Consider the following 24693-nt stretch of genomic DNA (forward strand, 5'->3'; position numbering starts at 1 on the left):
AGGGGAATTCAGGTCAATTTGTGTATCACTCCTCTACCTCCTTCTAGTTTATGACAGTCTTATTTCCCTCATTCTTGGCTCTGTCCCAATGGGGTTTCCACACACTTCACTTGATTTATAATTGTGTTCACAGAGGTCTTTTGAGCTTCAGCTTTGGGAATGACTCTCTGCTTGTTTTATCTGCCTGAAGCCTTTACACTTACTCATTCCTCCTTTCTCCTCACCCTTCTCATTCCCTCTGTGCATTTCCCTCCCCACCTCCGCTAAATGCTTTTATCAGCTGCACTACTTGAGATACCCCTACTAGAAACTGCTCAACACAGAAGTTACTAAAACTTTAGAGCTGGGCTCAGCAAGACTTACTTTCTTCTACCTCTGCATTTTCCTAGAGAGGTCACCCCAACCACAACCAAGACCCATTCACCTGCTATGAGGTCCTGCCACACCAGATGAGCAGCTCACACAGCCACCCCTTGCCCTAGAGCCCATATCCACAGGAAAATGAGCCTGTGGCAAAGTTTAACCTGCCAGCTTTTGTTAAGGCTGTTGACTTGTCCAGAGAGCTGGTAGAAGCCCCATCCCTGGAAACATTCAAGATGTGGTTGACCTCTGAGCAACTTGACCTAGGTGATGTCCCTGCTCACTGCAGGAAGGTTGTACTAGGTGAACTTTAAGCTGTCATTTCCAACCCAGATCAGTCTGTGATTCTGACTTTGGCTGAAATGAGGCAGAAAGCCTTCATGCAATCTGATGGATGCAGTCCATGGGAGGGAGGATCAGCTCCCATTCAGAGTAGGTCAGCAGCTTCAGCCTCAGCACATTCACACCCACACTGGGAGACCAAGAACTGAAGTACAAAAGGAATGATGAGAATTTATGAATGACTAGTGAAGTGCCAAGCCACTCTGGCTGTTCCAAGGCCAAAGCCAGAAGAGTATTCAGTAGGTGTTCCTATAGTTCAGACAAGGAGCTTGATCCACGAGGAACGTGTGTTCAGAGGACTGGAAGTCAGAGCTCAACTTGAAGGCAAGCACTGCAAATTATAACAATTACTCAATGTTGAAATCAAAGAAAATTTCCCCTCACATTTTACCCTTCTGAGCAGATAAAAAGCTCTCAAGGAGACTTTCCTTCAGTTTCTCTCCTGTTTATAAAAAAACCCAGAAGATTAAGAGACATTTTAAACCCCGAGTTCTCTCATTAATGGTACAACTGGTAAGATTAACAGCAAGAATGAAACTATTATTATTTCATTGCTTTAAAAAAATGTATTGCCTTAATATTTGTAATTGTGCTCTCTAAGAGATTAATAGTCCTGATTTGCCACCTCTCCACCACAAACCATTTCTCACACTCACCCAACTTCCACAGAACTTCCCAAATGAAAAAGAGAAAAAGAGATCTCGAAGACTTCTGAAGTGAAAAGGAAAGACACCACATGCATCCATAAATTATTCTTTATTTCAAAGCCAGCTCTCAGTTTACATCCTACATGAAACACAGGCACTCCTGTAAACATCCAGGACTGACAGCATTCACTAAATCCCAAAACTGGCTTGGACACGCTGATGCCAATCTGCCAGTTAAACAGACTCTAAACTGAAATAAACTGGAGAGACCAAACAAAAAAAAACCCACCCAAATCCCAAAAACTCAGAAGTATCAAGGAACAGGATTCCTATAGTCTGCCAGGAAAATAATCCAGAGCTATACCCTGCCTGAAGAATGAGTAGCCCAAAAGACTCATGGGTATCCCCAAAATAAAGGGAAATCAAGACATGAAGCCAGGAGACCCACACGGTTCAACAGGGAACTGCTGGGCAAACTCAAGTGGAAGAAGAGTCTGCACATCATGGAAGGAAGGGCTGGCAGCACTGAACATTCTGTGAAATTCCAATTTCCAGGCAGACTGAGATGACCCAGCCCCTCTTTAAGAAACCAGGAGCCAGATCCTTGCTCTTGGCCAGGACTTACTGTGCTCCCTCAGGATTTATTGGCAAAACCCCATTAATCCAACCAAACCTCTTTCTGCTGCCCAGATCATTTTGTGACTATTTGTAAAGCTAATCAACCAAAATACTATTTTCATCCCAGTAATGTTAAGCCGTAAAGGCTGAAGAATATTTTTGCCATCAACTGTTGATGCTGCACTCAAATTTGCTGAAAGGAGTGAATGCTGGCAGGGTATTTTGCCCTTGGATTAAATCCCCACAGTCTCCCTCCACGCGTTCAGGCATATGTTCGACCACTTGCTTTAGCGAGTCCTCGCGCAACTTGAAAGAGAAGCTCCTCATTAGCTGCTTCTGTACAGATTCAAGCACTTGCACACTGGCTTCTTCTGCAGCACAGAAAGCTAAGCAGATACAAATGTTTTCCACAAACCAATCTTGAAACATCTGGCAACAAGGCCATCGGTGCAAGGTGACGGTGTTGCCCCTGAATGATTCCTGTATAAACCAATCTGAACATCAGTCTGGACCTCAGAACATCAGGTTGTCATGGCAAGGAGAAGCAGAAACACATGACTCTGTGCAATTAACAATGTTCAAAACATTTGCCCCTAAAACCTGGCAAACTATGATCTTTGATTTTTATTTGTTTTTCATTAAAAAGTTCTTTATTTAAAAAGTATCAAATATCTGTGCACAGTCCATAGTTAAAACAACATCTTTGAGTTGGTTTCATTCAAACTCAGACATTCTACTGACTTCAGTGTCATACTTCTTGCCTTTTCTTTTCTTTACATATCCCACAAAGTAAAAAACCACACTCACACACAAATACAAAAAGCTGTTTCTCAAGGGCTTTTTTGTCATGTCAAGAAGTGCAATTTTGCTTCTATGGTTCTTTATAAACAGTTGTATCCCTCAGTGACACAATACACTACACACTAAGAATTGCACCACATACCTTCCTCTGTCTTATGTATCAGCTCTATGTAGCTTTTCCTATGCACTGCTTAAAGTCATGAGAGAGCTATATGAATACCATCCTTACAGGAACTCATCTTTACCAGTAGAGGCAGGTCAGTAAAAGTATCTACCCTCTGTGTGAAATTGCCTCTGACTGCTGGAGAATGGCAGTCAATAATATCTACAATTATACCAGTCAAATGTTTACACTTACTGTAACTGTTTTGCTTTTGCATACAAATGTATGCTCTGCTTCCAGCCACTGAGACTGTGTGATTATACTGCAAGTCTGCCAGGGGAATACATTCTCCAATTTAATAAAAAAAATAAATAAATAAGAAAAATCCATAATTTAACACAGAACTCTGCTTTTTATCTCACTGAACTTGAGTCTTCCACACATCCTTCTGGCTCCGGTTAAGACAACAGAACAACTCCCTTCTCTTTTTTTCCCCTACCAGCACCAATGTCACCTCCAGAGGGAATTTCATGAAGAACTTGGCTATGGCTCAGCATTTCCTTCACTGAGAACAGAAAGCTGTGCTACTGGCTTTGGAAGGATTTTCTCTATTCTCCAGACTGACTCTTCAACATATTGAGAAAACAATACTAATAGGTGAGGCTTTTAATGACTCCAGGAACAAGGGTCCTTAGGAATTCATTTCCTTTCAGCTGTAGCTGAAAGACACCTTATACATCTTATCGTGTGTCATTAAAAAAAGAACCCAGAAGCCCATTCCCTTTAGCATCCTGAAAAGACTCAAGTTTTATCCCAATTTGCTTACTTTTTCCCCCATTACAGAGTGCTTATTTATGTGGAAAAGTAGGAAACACTCACATTACCTGACATTAAGTGTTCACTTAGGGGAAGTTTTACCTGCTTTGAGCCAGAGAACTGACTAAACCTACCTAAAAGTTAAAACCAGAGGGGGGAGAGTCAAAGTTTGTATTTTATGCAAAACCAGGACATACTGCTGCTCTCTAACTTGAAAATGCTTCTAAACTTGAAGTCTGCACTACCTATTGTGCCAAACATCAGAAGTTAAAGCTTACTTAACCATTTTGTTCTTACAACCACTATTACACAAAGGAATGTCTTCAAACCTTGAAACAACATAGGGGCAGGCATAGCAATGACATGGATGGTGATGGAAAGGAACTAACCAGCCATCCTGGAACCACTGTGTCATGCAACTTGACTGCAAATGGCATCCCAGCCAGTGTCTTAAACAGGAAGGCAATTCCTATCCAGATTTTTATATACAGTTACAGACACTAGTAGAGGAGCATCCAGCTTCTTAAAAAGAGGAACTGAGAAGCTCTGACAGGCCAAGTTCTTTGCCAGAGAGACTTCACTGACACCCCAAGCTGCACCCCTCCCCATCCTTCAGCACTTCCTCACGTAACACCAGGCATTCAACGTTACTAGATTAGTATCTTACCTGAAATGGATGGACACATCCTTTTTCTACAAAAGACAAGTATTTCAGAATTTGGAGTGCAAAAAACACAGTGCAAAACCCCAAAGGAGTTCTGAAAAAAGTAGTTTTGACATAACAAAACCTCCCAGAATTAAAAAGCAGGGCTATAAAGATAAGGTATGGCGCTAAGAAGTGGCTTGACAAGGTAACAACGGGTTCTCTCCCTCGTAGAGGTTTACATGTCTCACACCAGCATTTTGCTTTATGTTGTTACAATATTTTTTTTTAAAGGAGCATTATTTAAAAAATAGTATTGCAGTCAGCAGTCTAATTTAGAATTCATCATGTTTTACTCTAAATGGCCACTTGGAATGCTGTGAAACATGATTTGCAGCCAGAAGCACCAAGTACATAAATTCTTCCACATCAAAGGAGTAGTTCGTAAATTTTGGATGTTCTCCCAGCGTCGGGTGGTGTCCCTAGAAAAATGAAGTAAGGCCTTTTAGACAGAAAAGAGGGGGGGGGGGAAAAAAACCCCATACATCTTCCATTCAAAAAGCAAGAAAAAAAATTGAGCATCTGCCACTTTAATTTATTATTTCTGATCCACTGAGCTGCTCAGAGGGAAAAAGAGTCAGCAAAGTAGCAGCGTAACAGGAGTACTATGGATGGCTTGGATTAATGGCCAATTAATTTCATTTCTCTTCTTCCCTCAGCCATTAATATCAAATGATTTCTTATTCACAACAAGGAAGTTAATTTGGTCTAGGGAATGAAAACCATATTTCAAGTATCAGCACAGAGATAGCCTGGGATGTCGAGTTGCTGGAAGGTGTCCAGAGAAGGGCAACAAAGCTGGGGAGGGGTTTGGAGCACAGCCCTGTGAGGAGAGGCTGAGGGAGCTGGGGTTGCTTAGCCTGAATAAGAGGAGGCTCAGGGGAGACCTTATTGCCTTCTACAACGACCTGAAGGGAAGTTGTAGCCAGGTGGGGGTTGGTCTCTTCTCCTGGGCAGCCAGCACCAGAACGAGAGGACACAGTCTCAAGCTGCACCAGGGAAGGTTTAGGCTGGATGTTAGGAAGAAATTCTTCACAGAAAGAGTGATTGGTCATTGGAATGTGCTGCCCAGGGAAGTGGTGGAGTCACCGTCACTGGAGGTGTTTAGGAAGAGACTGGATGGGGTGCTTGGTGCCATGGTTTAGTTGATTAGATAGTGTTGGATGACAGGTTGGACTTGATGAACTCAAAGGTCTCATCCAACCTGGTTAATTCTGTTCTATTCTATTGAATGCTTCAAGTGCTAATGCCCACCCTTCCAGCAGTGACCACCATTACCCCATCCTGAGGGAAGACTTTGCTCCTTTTCCGCCAGGTGATGTAGTGAATGCCTCTCAGCCTTGCCAGATCCAGGTAACAACGTTCATCCTCACAATTGTATCTAAGGGCAGACAGGGGGGGAAAGAAAAAAAATCAGATTTAACTACAGAGATTGTGCTGGTTTATATTGACCCAGGTTGCCCAGAGAGGTGTCAGAAGCCCCATCCCTGGAAACATTTGTGGTCAGGTTGGATGGGGCTGTGAGCAACCCGATGTAGTTGAAGTCCCTGCTCGCTGCAGGGTAGGGGGGGTGGACTAGTTAAGCTTTTAAGGTCCCTTCCAACCCAAAACTGTTTTACAAAAATATGTAAAAGGAAGCTACAAGAGAAATTCAGGTAAACCAGAATGACACTCAGCTAAGCTTGGCCAGCAAGCTGGTGCTCATGTCCTGAGCCCAGAAAAGAGCATACGAATAACCTTTGGGGGGATCTTTAGCACCCTGGACATGCAGCTTATGTAATGAAATCACCTGGGTCACCAATAAATTTCAGGCTCACCAGGCAGAATCTGGCCAATGAGAGTTTCTCTATTTTTTGCAGTTGTTGACCAGGCTGCAATTTATTTATACCACAGAATCTTAAGAAATGACAGACTACAGCTGGGGGATAAGAGTTACACTGTGGTTTAGAATGAAAGCTTCCTTACTTTTGATTCCTAGAAAGACGGACAAAAATGAAGTCTAGAGGAGAATGCTAGACAAATACTGGCAAGGGAAGGTGTATCATTAACACATATGAACAGATATCAGCAGTTGTGGCATAAGAGGGAAGAGAGAGAAACAGACTTACAGTTCAAAAACCACAGCCCAGTCTGGTAAGAAAAGCAAATGGGTAAGTCCAGCTCCATGCATCCCAATGAATATATCAGAGTTGTGGGTAATCCTCAATTGCTCTGAAAATTCAAGTTCCCTGCAGACAACACAACAAAACTGGTGATCTGGCACTGGTAGCCACCTCAGCAAGAATTAGCTACATGTAGAAAGGTGCAAAATGAACTTCAGTGAACACTGAAAGAGAATTGATTTTTCAGGGAACAATACCAAGAGTGACAAATGCTGCAGTCAGCCATAACTCAGCAGGGAATTAGAAGAAATGCAGACAGGCTTCAAAATGTCACAAGAGCCTGTCCCAAAAATTAGACTTTTTAAAAATTTCTTTTTTTGTTTTTTTTTTTCCCCAAGTTAAAGTTTATGGAAGTCTGGGGTTTGGTTTTGTTTTTCTACTTGCCCTTAAAAAATGAAAGCTTGCATTGCTTGCAAGAAAAAAAGCCCAACATAGAGGACCTGAACTGCTTTTAAGGTAATGCAGAAGTTTCTCACTCTTCCTGCGTGATCCACGATGCACCACTGAGGAGATGGGAGCTGCTGCCATCTGGCACAAGGGTTCACCACTTGGGAACTTTTAACTTCAAGCCATTTTTCACTAGCACCGTGCCTACTACATCTGGGCACCACACAATGACATCAAGTGGTGACTTCAGAGGCCACCAGGGCAGCAAGTAAGCCGAGTTATTACTCATTACTAAACTAAGGGTCATATAAAATAAGACTCTGGCATCCTACAGAGAAATCCCTGTTGACCCACAGGTACTGCAAAGCATTACAAATTCAAAGGGTGATGGGACCAGAGCTGGTTTTGAGAAAGGGGAAGAAATGGAAAGAAAAGTGATTTCAAACTGTTCATTACATAGTAGCTTTAACCTGAGCCTACTAATGCTAGGGATTCATTCCTTAGTAATGCATCATGGGATGGGAGTGCTCAACTAGCTCACCCAGCACTCCCTTGGCCACATTCTTTCTTCCTTCCTTACCAGTTCTTGGATTTTGCAAAGGTTAGGTAGTGGGGCATATGTAGGTAAGCCTGCAAAGAGCTTTCAGCAGCCAGAGGTGGCATCAGATCACACGAGCGTCTTCTACCAACTTACGTACTTGTATTTGTAGTCTACCACTCTGACCTCCAGTGTTGATACTGTTTTCAAAGCATTCACAAGCTAAGGAGAAAGAGAAAAAGTCAATGATTTGGTGGTGTCCTTCAATTAATCCCTCCCCTGCATTCCTGATCATCTCATACATTCCTCCTCCCCACCAGGGAGTTACAATGAGCAAGACAGAACATAGAGTCACTGATGTATAAAGCTGCAGTTCCCTTCCTTTTCTGCCTTCCCAACTAAGATATTTATGTTATTCCTGGGAGAGTAAGCCCTGGAATCATAGAATTATTTTACTTGGAAAAACCCTTTAAGATCTCTCTGGAGAAGAGACTCAGATCTCTGACATTCTCACACAGGCTACTGCAGACTTTTACATGCTCCGGGACATGACCCCAAACCACCCGAACTAGTAGGAGTTTTGCCACAGCGTGAAGATGCAGTTGGAATTTCAAACTAATACTCTAACATCTAAAGATGCAAAATGGTGGCTAGAAGGATTTTCAGAAATACCTTACTAGGTCAGACTCCTGTCCACATAAGAAGTAAAACCAAGTTAGAGCCTGGACTTCTAAACTAAAAGGCCTTTTTTCAAGTCTCCAATCACAGAGAGCAGAAAAGGGAGAAAGAGACAAATATTTTCTCTTGTAAAAATGCAGTAAAGATAAGATTAATTTCTCCCTTTCTGTCATGTGCTCATTGCCAGAGAACATGCTACATGTAGCAGTGTAGGCATGCACAGTGGCATGATGTAATCCTTTAATCCATTACCCAATACGCCACGCTACACGCCTTGTCTAGCAGGTAAGGCAGACATTTAGCCATCCACCTCTTCTGCCACTGAGCTACTGCATCAAAAAAACCTCTGCTTCTCCCTACATAAGGTGTGGATGATAATGCCAATTTATTTCTGCCATGCACTAAAAGCTCAGAATGAAGACAGGTATGAAAACATTTGATACTATCATTTTACCACAAAAGAAGCTATAGGTCCACCAAGCTGTGTGGTTTGAAAACATGAATCAGTATGAAAATTCATTCACACTCAGACATAATAGCTTATGCAACTTAATCTGCAAGCAATTTTAGCCTGGACAAGAGGAGGCTCACAGGAGACCTTATTGCTGTCTACAACTACATAAAGGAAGGTTGTAGACAGGTGGGGGTTGGTCTCTTCTCCCAGGTGGCCAGCACCAGAACAAGAGGACACATTCTCAAGCTGTGCCAGGGGAGGTTTAGGTTGGATGTTAGGAAGAAGTTCTTGCCAGAAAGAGTGATTGCCCATTGGAATGGGCTGCCCAAGGAGGTGATGGAGTCACCATCGCTGGAGGTGTTTAGGAAGAGACTGGATGGGGTGCTTGGTGCCATGGTTTAGTTGATTAGATAGTGTTGGATGATAGGTTGGACTCGATGAACTCAAAGGTCTCATCCAACCTGGTTAATTCTATTCTATTCAATACAAAGGGTTTCATTAGAGGCTTCAACACAGGGGATGCCATAAATAAAAGAGGTAATTTGAAAGAGAAATAATCTAATGTTATCAGGAGCTCTGCAGTGTCTGTTTGTTAAGAGGAAATACTTTCAGTATTAGACATCTGTAGTCTTCCATTGGATAGTTAGAAAGGGCAGTTAAGATTCAGTGTCTGGTGTAGAGAAATAGAGACGGGCTGAAGAAATTAATATTAGCATTGAACATATTTGTCCAAGACTTGTCAACAGATAGGTGTCTTGGCTATACCTTAAAAAAAAAAATAAAAGTCCATGAAATGAGCAAAATTTCTAATCAATTTGTTTTAAACCAGTACAAAGGATCTCACCTCGTTCTGGTTTAATATTTTCCGGTAATCTGTACTGCGTGCGAGGATCGTGACTCGAATTTTCCCATCCTAAAAAGAAAGAAGTAGCAATGTAACCATAGAATTGTTAAGGTTGGAAAGGACCTCAAGGATCAGCTAGTTCCAGCCCCACTCCCATGGGCAGGGATACCTCACATTAGAGCAGGTTGCTCAGAGCCACATCCAGCCTGGCCTTAAAAACCTCCAAGGATGAGGCTTCAACCACCTCCCTGGGCAACCTGTTCCAGTGTCTCACCACCCTTATGGGGAAGAACTTCTTCCTAACATCCAATATGAATCTACCCATTTCTAGGTTTTTTTCCATTCCCCCTAGTCCTATCATTACCTGACAACCTAAAAAGTCCCTCCCCAGCTTTCTTGTAGACCCCCTTCAGATATTGGAAGGGGACAAGGTCTCCTCGGAGCCTTCTCGTCTCCAGACTGAATAGCCTGAACTCTCTCAGTCTGTCCTCATAGGAGAGGAGCTTCAGCCCTCTAATCATCCTTGTGGCCCTTCTCTGGACAAGTTCCAGCACCTCCAGATCCTTCCTGTAATAGGAGCTCCAGAACTGGACACAGTACTCCAGGTGGGGTTTCACCAGAGTGGAGTAGAGGGAGAGAATCACCTCCCTCGACCTGCTGGCTATGCTTCTCTTGATGCAGCCCAGAAAGCCAATCACATTCTGGGCTGCAAGTGCACCCTGGTGGCTCATGTTGAGCTTCTCATCCACCAGCACCCCTAAATCCTTTTCTTCAGGGTTGCTCTAAAGGTAGACCTACATACCCCAAAACAAACAAACCAACCCCCAAACAAAACAACCAACCAACCCCAAACACTTCCATATTTACTTTTGGCAATTATATGACCAACTAAATAAGTTCCTCCTTCGAGCAGCAGATGCTGTAACCACCTTACAATTCACGCTGTATTTTCCAACAAATTAAAAAGTGCCCAAAACTCTGTGAAAGTTTGACTATTAGCAAAGGACTGAAACATTTTCTGAAAGATTTCTTTTATTCAGTACAAAAGAGCCTTTGTGTTGCAGGTTATATGGCAGGTTTGGAAAGCAGCTTTCAGAATGGGTTCAGGCTCAAGATCCTCTGCAAAAAAACAATATTTCACGTCTGTAACAGTTCCTCCATTTGCCTCTTTAAATTAATTGGACTCGCAGGGGTAAGTGTTCCAAGTGAAATAAAGAGATTTAACTGCATGAGTCCCATTAGTGTCAGCAGGAGAAGCATAACTGTGCAGTGCGCTGAATGTGTGCCCCTCAGCGATAATGTGCAGGCTGCTCTCCAGCAAATACTTCAGGAAGCCCCAAGCTGCCAGAGCCATCCATGCACCACTGCAACTATCTGCAAAAAAACACTAGTGTGTACAGCAGAAAAGCCCAGGGATGGGCAGATGGTGCTAGGCAGGGATGGGAAGGATCAGATTCAATCATTGCATCCTCTGATCTGTGCTCAGCAGTAATTAGGAGGCTTGGTAAAGAGCTAGCTCACTGCATTGCTCTGTGGGATCTCCTCTACTGGACCCAAGGACAACACCTTGCCAGCATGCTCCAGAAGAGTCCACGTAGGAAGGGTACAAAGGCCTTGAGCACAGAGAATGAAGTTAAAGAAGAGCTCCTAGGGTTGGAAGTTTTAAAGTCTGTGCTATGGAAACAAGACACAAGGGTAACACTCACAAGCATACACAAACGTTTGCTGAAGGCTGACTGACTGGAAAACATCCCAAGCATCACATTAAAAACAAGAAGTGCACTACATGTCCTTAACTCCCCACCAGGGCCAGCTTGCTAATGCTGCTTTGGTGGTAAAAGCCACCAGCTCCACATGACAACTTTATTAGCCAGTTATCATACCTTGGGTCCTTCCTGTGTGATATTTAACCTGTGTAAAACATGCTGAGCAAAGGCTCTAAACAGCCCCGTACCGTGACAGCCAGAGATCTGAAATTAAAACACCAATTGTTAACACAAAAAGTCATTTTGCTCAGAAAACCTCTTTCTGATCAGACTTCTGCCATTTTTCTGTGGAACAAAAGCCTACTATCGTGCACTGAGCTGAACATGTCACCATCCACTGTAACACAAGTGGCATTTTCATTTACAAAGAAATACAACTCTCTCTACAGTGTTACAGCTTGAGCACATGAGCTGATGCCCTCAGGGAAGTCTGTCAGTGTACAAGCTCCTGTGCTCTGCAAAAATACCAGTAAGTTTCACAGTCCTCACCCATTAAAGAGGAATAATCTGCACCTCGAACTGTGACACAGGGGACTGCACACAATGAGCCACTATCAACCAGCTAAAGTACCTGCAAAATCCTAATCTTCAGGGAAGATGGTTTCATTTGGAGTTGCACAGACCTTCAGTGCAGTACATTTCATGGTAACTCAGCTAGCTATTGAGAGATTCCTTAGCTCAGATTTTACACTGGCACAGCCCCATCTGGTTAACACAGCAGACGGGAAAGAAAAGGACTCACCAATGGTGTGTTATAAAACAAGCCATAGCGCATTCGAGGCAGTAACGAGAAGACTGCTTCTTTAAAGCACACCTGCAAAGGAAGATCACAAGAAGTTACACTGCACTGCTACCTTCTGCTGGCACATCCCATGTCATTCAGTGGGATCACTGCTTATAATGAGCTAGCAATTACATGCTCCTGTCAAGAGCACCCTCACTTCCTTGGCTGTGCAAGTGAATAGAACAAAGACAATCCTGATTCCAAACGAGCTCTCACTTAGGATGCTACAGATTCAAGTGTGGGAAGAGGTAAAAAAAAAACCAACAACAACCAAACAATACCAACACCTCCAGAACAGAACAAACATGAACTAACTAGAAGAAAACCAGTTTGAGAGTAGAGATCTTAAGACAGGTTGTAAGAGATTTAAGAGACTGGAATGAGCTCTAAATGAATGGGCACATTTTTTAGTGGGAGTAAAAATGTTGTTAACGATAAGCAGCAGGCATACAAACAGTTGCAGGGGAAGATAAAACCTCAGGAGGGATCAGAAGACTTAGAAAGACAGTAACATATGGAAACCCTTAACTTCAGTAGCATGTCCTGCAGAAGTGAAACCAATACACAAATATCACCTCTCAGAAGACACAAAAGTTAGGTCCATCTATATGAAGCATAGACAGGCCACAGAATTAGGTTACAGCTCTGTCTCTCTAAGGTAGAATACTCATATTACACAAATTAAACATGCATAGAAAGTATGAATTGCTTTCCTCTGGAACACCCATATCCACAAGCAGCATGAGAAGCTGCCATACTTGCTACCTAGTGACAAGGAATTAAAACATAATATAAATAATTCCATACCCTTTTAGAGTCAAAGGTTTTCAAGTGTATTATTTCATAGTCTGTAAACGCCTTCCATGTCTCACTGAACAGGTCACCATAGCCATACGAGCTCTAGGAGGAAAGATAAAAACACAAGGGCATAATGATTACACAAATGCATCTAAAAACTCTCTCCATGATTTACAGGTACTGTATATGAGTTTTAATACAGTTAACATGTGCATCACCACCATGGGACTAGCACAGAACACAGACATGATAGAACACTGAACCCTGCACTTACAAGGGCAGTTAACTCAAATTACCTATCAGGGAGTTAATTTTTAATGAAAGAGTTCTATAAATTATCAATCTAGACAAGTTCTTCAGCAGTAGATGAGAACTTATGAGTCAGAAGCAAGAAGTACCTACGACTATCCTCAGAGAAATCAGAATACAAGCTAAATTTGAAGTAACAGGAACACAGGGATGGGCACCAGACATAGGGATGGTAGAAGGTATCTGTCTCTTGAGATTAAAAATCCACTTAGGAATTCAAGAGCAGCAGTTATGTGCTTTACAAGCCTGCTTTACATTTGCCTCTGTTTGGGAATCATCACTTGCTTATTGCACATGTATCACAACTTGAAGGCAGAGATCTGATTTGATGGAACACAGAGCCAGGAAACTTCTGGTATGTATTGTTTTGACAAGCTACCATGAAGCTTCTCTACAGGGCAGTATAAAACTTTCCCCTTTGCAGCAATGCTCTGTGGAACTTTTTAGGAACCACCTACTCCCTACAACATTGGCCTAGCAGCAGGGGCTCTTGTCTTCAAGTCTGTAACACCTCCTACACTTCCAAGGGCTAAGAGTCACCGTCTCTTGCTGTTTGAATGCAATTAAATATGACCTCAGTGGCTCTGGTGCAGACTCTCACTCACAAGGCTTCCTTTCAACTCTGGAGCTGGTTCAAGCTGCTTGGAAAGTTATGTGGAAGCAATTTCAACCAGAAACATGAAAAGACTATAGAAGACAGCAAATATCTAGTGAAATGTAAGAGAATCTAACGTGTACCACATTTCTTTCAGCTGAAGGGCTGCTTCCTTCCCCTTCTTTTGCCATTAAGCTTTAATGAATTTTACAATCCATACTACTGTGTTACAAGAACTGTTTTTCCAGATTAGAGGCAGAGAACTGATCTTCAAAGCTGAAAATACTAATTTCTAACCCTCTCTGGTCTCCTTCAGTGCATTATAAAACTTACTTCCCTGCCTTTGCAGTCTACAGATGAACATCCTAGTGGATCACCTACTCATTTTCTGCTTTGTTTAACCAACAATCTAAGGGCATTACTGTTTAATAAGAAGAGTGCATGGATTCCACAGGAGCTGGAAAGTATGGCCAAACCTAATTACATCAACCTAAGAAAAAACCCAAGAGAATGAATACTAAGCTGGTCCATCTTTTGATCAGCACAGACAGTCCACCAGCAGTTAGCTGGTGCCATCATCTGGTTGTACACAGTAAAGGACTGAAGCAGGCTGAGCAGTTAAGACTGGGCTAAAATGAGAGCACCCTGATAGTACCTACTTTGAATGGTGCATTTGAAAAGAGTTATTTGATTCAACAATGTGTAATACAAGACAAAGAGCTGCTTTTCAAAGGCATTTACAAGGCCGTCTGACACATCTGATCTTCCCAGAAAGCCATCAGAGCTGGATTAACAGGTCCCTGTATGACATCTAGAGAGAGCTGGCTTAGCTGGCAGGAGCCTTTATTTTACCTTTAAATGTAAAAGAACTAGACAAAAAAATCCCAACAAACCCAAACAAAACAGAAGTTCTCACTGAACAGCAAGCAGGGAATATCAGCAGCTCTCTGCAGACTATCACACCTGTCTTAGAAATGAATAATCAGAAAATCCACTATTTTATGATGACAAGGTAGCCAAGAACTGTGTGATTTTAGGACATGATTACACATGTTCCCTGGCATATTAGAAATTGCCTAGTTTTTCATTATTTAGTTTAACCCTCTGCTATGCAAATTCTGGCACACAACACTAGTATTACTCTTAAACAGTCAAGGTTTTGACTCAGCAATACAGCAGAAAGAGTCCCGCTTAAAAATGTGGCGTGGCATTCTAATCATGGCAATCTAAGAGGTGACTGAGAGCAGCAACTACCAGGAAGCCCTTTAAAGGAATTAAGTATCAGACCCTGTCTTTTAATATATATGCCTGTCAGCACTGGTTAGGCCACACCTTGAGTCCTGTGTCCAGTTCTGGGCCCCTCAGTTTAGGAACAATGTTGAGTTGCTGGAACATGTCCAGAGAAGGGCAACAAAGCTGGGGAGGGGTTTGGAGCACAGCCCTGTGAGGAGAGGCTGAGCAAGCTGGGAGCTCTACAACTACCTGAAGGGAGGTTGTAGCCAGCTGGGGGTTGGTCTCTTCTCCCACGTGGCCAGCACCAGAACAAGAGGACACAGTTTCAAGCTCCACCAGGGAAGGTTTAGGTTGGATGTTAGGAAGAAGTTCTTCACAGAAAGAGTGATTGGTCATTGGCATGGGCTGCCCAGGGAGGTGGTGCAGTCACCATCACTGGAGGTGCTTAGGAAGAGCCTGGATGGGGCACTTGGTGCCATGGTTTAGTTGATTAGATAGTGTTGGATGGTAGGTTGGACTTGATGATCTCAAAGGTCTTTTCCAACCTGGTTAATTCTATTCTATTCTATACACATAGAAGGATTTAATTTAGTTGTTTTATTTATTACAGGCTGCACATGACTGAGTTAGTCAGTCTGCATTTCATTTTCAACACAGAAGAAACAGATTTGAGTAGATCCACTTCAATATTCACAGAGAGAGAAACAAAGCCTATAGAAAACAGCATGAAATGTTCAAATGCTACATATTAAAAATATAGATCATGTTATTTTTGAGGTCATACCAAAACCAAAACACGTAATTATAGACTAGCAAAACATGAGCTATGAAGTAGTGCTCTAATAGCACATGGTTTATTGCAGAAACATCTGTTCCCTACCCATTGTTCCTACACCTGTATTAGCAGAATCCAAAAATGGATCAGTTCCACATGGCTAAAGCCCACAAGACAAAGATTGGGTGCTAAAAGCTTCAGAGTCTCAATAAAGCAGAAATAGAACCTATTATAAACATATTAAAAGCACAGCACACTTACAGTGTCCCACATGACTATGTTGACATCAGTACTGAAGGAATTGTTGATATGTTGAGTAATGTAAAGGTTGACAAAATCACAGAAGTGGTGGTACATATTAACACCTGGGAAAGAAAGAAAGAAACTGTTAGCAAAACACTACATTACTTGCCCTACTTGATATTGCTTCATGCATTTTTTCCTTATAGTATACTGCATTTTTTTATTAGGTTTTCCCTGCTTCAGACTCAATGCTTCTTAAAGCACCCTAAAAAGGTAAACCTTTAAAGGGAAGGAACCCAGGGAAGAAAAACATCTGAAGATGTGTTTTTATAACATTTCAGAGAAATTAGCTGAGCAGCCAAAAGACAGCATGAGAAAAAGGTAAGTTTCACATGCTGTTTCTCATTACACTTTCCAGCTGCTTTCTGAAGTATATAAAAGCAACTACTGCTTTAACAGTAGCTAGTTAGACATAGGGGAAACAATAACAACAGGCCTTTGGCACCGATCTCAGCTCTTCTTTACTGTGTTAAGGGAAGCTCTATCTGCAGGACTACAAGACAGAGCTTGTACCTGCACATGAGCCAAAGCCCAAGAAATTCCTCAGGTTTTTTTTCCTCAGAGCTTTCTTGTTCATTCTTGGTTTCTTAAACTGGTCCCAAAAGACGATGGTGCATAAAACCTACCATGAAACAAAAGAGCGTTGTGCAGTTTCCTTGCTATTGAAGGCTAGACCCCAGGTTTGGAACCATGTGCATGCAGCCTCTGTTTCCAAGCTGAGCTGCCATCACAGGAACTAGCTGCTAGGCTTCCCATACTGCTCCAGCAGCAATTATTTCTGCCTCCCCCCAAAAAAAGGAGATGGAGAAAACTGCCTCCTGAACCACAGCCAGACCACCCTGCTCAAAGGTACAAACTGACAGCACAGCAGCTCATCCACAGTAACTGTTCAGAGGCCTGCAATAACTTTGCTTAAAATCTAAGCTACTGGCCTGCAGGGAAGAGGAGCTATTCAGTTTAAAGTTGCAGTGTGACACTGGGTCAGAACACTGCGATTACCCAGTTTAAAACACAGCTTACCCCACAGCTGTTACGTTTGTATCTCTACATCCTGAACACCCCCATTCATTTACATTTGTCAGCAAAATATGCTGCATGAACAAAAAGGCTGGTGAACTTCAAAACCTGTCAGAAATCACTGGCTGATTGCTGAAGCTGCTCTGGTGCTGCCCCTCTCTGAATATCACTTCCTCTTCCACATCATTCAAAACACAAAGCACCCTGAACACTACAAGACAGGTACACCCATACCTTGTGTCTCATGGTATGAAACCTGTCATCCAAAACCAAAGCTAAAATCAAAGAGACTCTGCAGACTAGTCCTTGGCACAAAGACTGCCAAAACACAGTCCAGAGAATGACTCTGCAAGAGAAGCAGCAGGAAATTGTTCTGATTTTTTGTTTTTAATCACCTGAGGAAAAAGGCAAGATTTTAAACTCTCAGTTTCTGAGTTCATCAATGAAAGTACAGAAAAAAATGGAATGAAAAAGTCATATCATTTTCAAAAATAATAATTACATTACAAGAGAACTTGACAATCACAGAGGTGCAGCAGACAGGCAAGCTGGATATGGGCTCTTCTTCCTGCAGTACCAAACAAACTAAGCAAAGATACCAGTTACCTGCATCTAACTTCATGAAGTATGTTGGCTTTTCAATAACCACATCACACTGCCCATCTTCCAGGGGCCTGAAGTTTAATGCAGTAAATGTCTGGAGTTCTGCAAACCTACAAAGATGCAACCACACAGAACATGTTTTGTCATTACACACTTAAACAAATGTACTTCATACATCTAAGACATAGTAAGTGTCCCACCTGATTTTACAGCACTGCTGAAAACTGATAGTCTGACAATTACAATGATTTGAAATTGTAACTGAAGGCTCTTCAGGTTATGAGCTTCAAGAGGTTAAACACTGCCTTTGATCTCAGGGGTGAACAGCACCTTTGATCTACAAATCAAGGCAGCAAGAGATGTAACAAAGAGCCTCAGAACCTAGATCTGTGGATCTATCCAACTTGATCTGCATTGTATAAGACACCAGCAAGATCTTCATGCTTTGGTCAGAATAATGAATGTAGATGTAATATTTATTATTCCTGGATCTGTACAAGGATGAACAGTTAAGACGACAATAGCAGGTAGAGAAGAAAAGTCTTTTCCACCTCTGCAGCTGCTCTTAACTGAAATCAACCATCAATACAAAATGAGGGGGGTGGAGGGGAATCAAGACATGAGAAAAGCATAAAAATCAATTCTTACATGGAGCTCAACAGCTTCAATTCCTTCAAGTTTCACTGATGAACTGGCAAAGCAGCTTTGAAGTGCTAACATGCAACCTGTGATACTTAACAAGCTACCACAGAGCACCCTCTGCACTTCCTACTCAGCCTGCAGACTTGCCCATTTCCCATTCCTAACAGGCTCCCTGAGAACACCACAGGAATTGATACATATGAATATATATCCAGATCAGGTATGGCACTGGCCTCAAGGACTGTGTGACTCAAGATGCTAGTGCAAATTTCAAAGGCATTTCACAACTGTCTCCTATAAGCAGGTAAGTTATGGCACCACCATCATGTCCAGAGAACACCTGAGGGTTAGAACTTCAAATTACAAGACATTTTCTGATCTTTTTCTGCTGCAAATCAGGCAGGACACAATTACACACAGCATAGTTCAGCACATTCTTCATGGATGCGATTACCAGAGATGTCTAACGGGAACTCTCAGTTTGACCTGAGAAAGGAGCAACTCTTTCCTCAGTATGAAATCCCCTATATCCCTGCTAATGCTAATGAAAAAAAGGAAGAAGAAAAAAGAAGGAAGAAAAATTAGTAAGTGAACTTGGAAGCAGCCTTGACAAGCCATTCTTACCAAGACTGCAGAGGGCTCTTGCGTTGTCCTTCAGCCAAAAATCCTTGAACATCAAGGGTGCAATGACCTCCAATTTCTCCCTTCTGTAAAAAGTCTTCTTTGAATCTAATGCAAATGAGTAAAGGTCTATCAGCTTTTGTGTAACAGTGCTACAAGCACTCTGCAGTCTTGATTACATACTCAATCTAGCACTAGTTAGTCTCAATTCAGCAAGTTACTTCATGCATATTTAAAACCCGAGTATTTTCTCCAGCATAAATCAAGTATTTCCCACAATTCCTAAATGAAGACAGTGGTGCCCTACACATCAGTTTAGAAAACAGCACTAATCTACCCACAATGTTATTAGGAATCATTCTGACATACTCAGAGGAGTAATTTAATTACATTTTGCTATGTGATTACTTGCAGCAGTGTTATTAGTTGGGAGTTTACCTTTCTCACTGAAATTCACATTAGATTTCACCACCCAGGTAGGAACCCAGGAATTTTATAAAACATACAAAGAGTGAAGTCTAAGAACAGCTTTCATCAAAACAGACTACCCACCAAATCCATTGCTTAAATTAGCTTTGAGGATAGGCTGAGAAACAAAACTTCATTCTGAAGGGTACTTGGTATCCCAGTTGCGAACCAGCTCTTTTCAAGTCATGTGTCCCTGATATTGCAGGAGGAACAATGGGTGATGTCAGCATCACCGCTATGTTGGGGGCTTCACCCAGTTTTGCAATATGTAGCATTTGAACTTGGGATATGGAAGATCCAGGTTCAGATCACTCTTCAGACTCACTGTATCTAAAATATTTCAGTTCCTGCTTCGGGCATCTAGTTTAGGAAACAGCTTCTCAGTACCTCATACAAAATGAAAGGATGAGGCTGGGGACACAGAAAAGTCTTCATCTCCTCCATTAGAAGGGAGGATTTAAACCACCCATCGCCATTCCACAAAACAGAGAGATTAGGTTTTTAAATAACCTGGCAACAAGCACACCAGCTTTGTTTCTGAGACCCTTTCCCTGCCACCCCTTGGTTTTACTCTAGCACAAGGAGATCAGAGACCTGTCGTGGTTTCTCTTTATAGTTCGTAAATCGATGTACAAGTTTGTTGCTCTGCAATGCTGAAGGTACCGAGAACACGTCAGAGATGAGTCTCCCTGTTAAGAAAAGAACAAGTAGGATTTCATCAATAACAAAAATTACATTAAAAACAAGTGAAAAGTATCATATCTGCCAGAAATACCTACTGGTGCTGCAGGCTTACAATGGGTTTTCATCTCACTGAGCCTCTCTCGAACGTAACCAAAGTCAGCTTGCTTCCAGAATATCTGTTGAGCTGTCTCAATGTCATTTGCCCTGAAGGATGAAGGAGAGAGGAATGAAGAATAAATAAAATCCAGGTTCACCACTCAATTCTAGCAATAACTTCAACAAATAGCATTCTTCCACTCAAAGTGAAAAAGATCCAGTCAGCTATTTTACTGACATATAAGATGCAAAGCAGGAAGCAACTTATCAGCTACATGTAAGTGAAAACATCAGTGACAATTTAAAGCTATTCTCCCGTAAAAGGGTATCATTTTTTCCTCTCTTTTTTAGGCTAAGAAAGGAAATCCAGAGTTATTTTGGGAATCTGAATTCAAGGCTAAATCACAATAATGAAAACATGTGGCAGGAAGCATTTGAGAAAGTATTTTCTTCCTTAAAAAGTTAGCATTTTTCGTTAAAGCAGGTTGAAAACCACATGTTCTATATAAACACACACATATATACACACACCTACCATCCTTTAAACTAACCACCACAGTACTGCTACCTTCACAGCTAATAGGAAAGTGAGTGCTACACTCTTTTTTAACAGACTGTATTTTATACATGTAGAAAAGAAACATACCATCCAGTTTCAACATAATCACACACTGGGTAGCTGAACCTGTACTCTGAATTGCAAGATTTCTCATAACCCCAGCAGGATTTCAGCTTCTTCAAGTATTTCTGTAACACACAACAACTGAATCAGGTTATGTGACAGCAAAATGGGAAATCACCTCAGCTAGTTGTTAGCTTATAAACCACCTCTTGCTAATCTTGCATAAAAGGCTCTTGGTTTGGTCTTAGCTACAGAAAGCACACCCAGACTCTTTATGCACAACAGAGGCTCTGTCTGCTCCAGGACAACCACTTCTTCTGACCCAGTAAGCAGGATTCCAAAATCTTCACATCACTGATAGATACAGATAAAACTGAGCTCACAGAAAGCACAGTGCTCCAAGCTCCAGACTGAGTGTGTCACTGCTCCTCAGACAAATCTAGAAACAGAGGCTTCACCAATGATAAGGGAAGCCAGAGAAGGGGCAGCACAGCTCCAGCTCTGTGAAGCAGCTCCAGCCTGATAAGACACTAGAACTGCACCCAAGCCACATGCAACCCAGGTCCCCAGGTTCACTACCCCTGCCTCAGGTGAATGAATTATGTGCAACCACAGAATAAGAGTATGTATCAACATTTAATTGACCTGCCTATACTCTTGGCAATTCCACAAAAGTACTACAGCAACCCAAAACTCACAGGCCTGGAAACTACCAACACGCTTCATGCACACAGGAGTTCAGATCAAGATCATCATTTTACTTCTATAACAAACTGTAAGAGAAGGGATAAAAATCCTGCCACACAGTATGTCAAAAACCCAGTTCTGTGACAGATCCAGCCTTGTAAAACTATTTCAAAAGCCACAGTTCCAATTGCCAGCAGAACTGTTTTAATTGGCAAGGAGACCAATTCATCACCACCTCTTACTGCTGCAACTCCAAGAACAAACCACCACCACATTACATTTGAATACACAAAGACAATTACAAAGAAAAAATCAAACCTACTTTATATGGGCAATGAGAGTCCTGCTCACAGATGCCAGCAATGTGCTGGTTGTTGTGCAGAAAGTATGGAATATGCTCATCAGCCAAGTTGATAGCTTTGTAGCTATAGAATGGCTCTTCTGGAATGCTTTTGAATTCAGTAAGATGTTCAGCTTGGGAATTAACCAGGATTTCTTGCAGTAGCAATCCAAATGCAAGCAACATGAACATGGCAACCTAGGAGTTCTTATACTTCAAAGAAAAGGGAAAAAAAAAAAAGACAAGACATTGAATATACCTGCAGCAGAGCACATTTCAAGCATGCAAGACAATATTCAACCCAAATCAGTCATAAAAACAAAGCATTTCTGCTGGTATTTCTGGGGTGGATGCTTTTTCCCAGGAAAATTAAACCTTCAGTATGAGAGGAGACTGCACAACGTCAGGATTCTCTCTGAATCATTAGTCATGGAAGGCTATTACGCACTACCAGCTCCCAGTCAAAGTGAAATGGGTGTGTTTACTTTAGCTAAATCCCATGGGATCCTGAGAGTTCAAGTGTGGAAACTAAGTATAGAGCATACAACTTCCAGGCAGCAGGAAGAAAATGTAAGAAGTATTTAGGAGGAAGGGTTGAGGAGGCATTTCAATTTTTACAAAAAGGTATAAAAATAATATATTCTCCCCTTTGAAACAAATTAATCATTAGCTGAAGGGAAACTACACAGTCACAAACAAATGGTCAAACTTAAGCCTGTTTTGAGATTCTTGTTTATGGTAGTTAACACTGAATTAAACTTTAAATACTGAGCTAGACACCTAAAATGAACTACAGGTCCACACGTATCTATGGCAGCCTGAACACCTTTCTGGTAACATAACCTTCTCACCAAGCACCCCTGGTTTGAACTGCTAAACTTTGTAAGAAACAAAAAAAGAAAAGAAAAGAAGGAGAAAAGAAAGGATAGCCTGGATCTGAAAACCCTTTTTTAGCATTATAATTTGCCCAAATTTGCATGCTTGCACGCAACTGGAGCCGTTAGCAATATTCTTACGCTATAAGTCGTTTTACCTGTTTGGTTTGAAGAGAACTGCTTCAGATTTCCCAAGTACACAAACCTGGGGGGGTAAGGGGGGAAGCAGAGTTAAATACATCCTGTTCCACAGAACATAGCTCTGCTCTTTCAGAAACATTCCCAGCCATGCCAGCAGCCTTTCGACAGCCCCGGAACGTTTTAGATCATCTGGGTACTGGGATCCCTGCAAGAAAGCGCTTCCCCTTACCGATGGCACACACCCCGGGGTAGGTGGAGGATCGCGGGAGGCCACACCGTTCCCCATCCCCAGCTCAGACCCTGCACTCCGGTGTCCGGCTCTTCTGAACCGCTTTGCCCCTCACTTGCTCCTCATCCGCTGCATGAGGATCTGTCCGTTCAGGAAGCCACCCGACACTCACCGTTCGTGCCAAGCCCATATTGGCACCATGGTTAAACCCAGCCCGTGGCCTGCGCCAGACCCACAGCGAGCCCCATGAGGCGCCACTGCCCCGCCCGAGCCACCCACGCCCCGAGGCCACGGCGGGCAGCTCACCTTAGCTCAGCTCAGCCCCGGACAGCCCCACGGCCCATGGGACCGGCTGCTCCTCCCGTTAGGCGCTCGCCGTCAGCTTTAATCCTCATGCCGCCGCGGCAGCTGCCGGCTGTCCGGGAAGGGGGGGAAAGCGCGCACTGGCCGGCGCCGCCGGGCTCCGCGGGGCAAAGGCGGCTGCAGGGAGAGGTCTGCGACCGCCCCCCGCCCCTCCTTCACACCCGCGGGGAGCGGAGCGGGCGGCACAGCCACACCCCGTCCCGTCCTCCGCGGCGAGGAGCAGCTGCGGCCTGAGGGCTGCCGCCGCAGGGACCCGCCCCACCTGGAGGCGGCGGGAGAGCTGAGCCGCCGGGGAAGGAAGGAGGAGCTCGGCCGGGCCGGCGGCGCCGCCGCTCGCCGGAAACCGGGTGGGGGTGCGGGTCAGGCTCCGCTGCCGTTGCTCGGCGCCCCGGCGCGGTGGCCGTCGGGTGGAGCCGTGGCGATGCCCGCCGGCGGCGCTGGGACCGCGGCAGAGAACGCTGCCGCCGGGACCGGGCCGTGCGGCACCTGCCCGGGGCCACCGCCTCACTCCGGCACGGCCCGGCCCGCCAAGGGGAAGCGGAGCGGCAGCGGGTGCTGGCGGAGCGTCTTCCTTCTGCTGCCGGAAATCAAGCGCTGCCGCTGTATGGCAGCGGGCACGGCGTTCGCAGGATGCGGAGGAAAAAAGGCCTTTTCCTGCCGCCGCTCAGCAGGAAGCGCAGCCTCCGGGCACCCCATTGTCTAAGGCGTCCTCCCCCCCCGGGAGCCTGTGCGGGCCGGCTTTCACACGGCAGGGAAGAGCGGTGCCGGGCGGCCCAGCGCGGTACCACAGCCCCCGCTGCTCTCCGTCGCGTTCACAGTTGCAGGCAGAGAGATTAATTAATCCCCTGCTTCGCTTGAGCCGCAGCCAGGCACACGGCATCGCTCTTGCGCAGCCTTTATTGGAACCCACAGCGTCGGTCACAGTTTCACTCGATCCCTACTTTGACAGGCGCCGCGGGGGTTGCAAGCAGCAGCACTCAAGTGCTTTCAACCTTCCAGTACAGGAAAGACCTCTTCTCCCTTCGTTTAGAGGTGGGAAATGAGGCACAGCCCTCGGTGACTAACACCTGGCCCTGGCACAGGACACTCGTGGGAGAAGGCAGCGGCAGATGTGCTGACATCTGTACGGACACGGCTGAATCAGAAAGCTGTTCTACTGGAATAAAGGAAATTGGTCTAAATTTCACATTATCTTTAATCCCATTACTGCAGTGCTTTTAGAAATAAACCAGCCTCTTGTACCTAAATAGCCATGACTGTACAAGATTGTAACTGGCATTTTTAACTCC

General features: G+C 43.6%; 1 protein-coding gene across 1 annotated transcript; it reads right to left on the minus strand.

Moving 5' to 3' along the window:
• Positions 1–1439: 1439 nt before the first annotated feature.
• EOGT (EGF domain specific O-linked N-acetylglucosamine transferase) lies at positions 1440–23990 on the minus strand. Its single transcript, XM_068154331.1, has 17 exons — positions 23348–23990; positions 22830–22876; positions 21779–22009; positions 20794–20894; positions 20147–20255; positions 19962–20056; positions 18903–19007; positions 17640–17746; positions 15975–16078; positions 12811–12903; positions 11962–12033; positions 11337–11423; positions 9454–9522; positions 7638–7699; positions 6499–6618; positions 5669–5771; positions 1440–4812 (listed from the first exon to the last, which is right to left on the minus strand). The coding sequence occupies exons 3-17, from the start codon at positions 21986–21988 to the stop codon at positions 4666–4668; spliced, it is 1584 nt and encodes a 527-aa protein (XP_068010432.1). The 5' UTR covers positions 21989–22009; positions 22830–22876; positions 23348–23990; the 3' UTR covers positions 1440–4665.
• Positions 23991–24693: the final 703 nt, after the last annotated feature.

This window comes from Melanerpes formicivorus, unplaced genomic scaffold, assembly GCF_026170545.1.
Source record: "Melanerpes formicivorus ecotype bairdi unplaced genomic scaffold, bMelFor1.0.p_v2 SCAF_28, whole genome shotgun sequence".
NCBI lineage: Eukaryota > Metazoa > Chordata > Aves > Piciformes > Picidae > Melanerpes > Melanerpes formicivorus.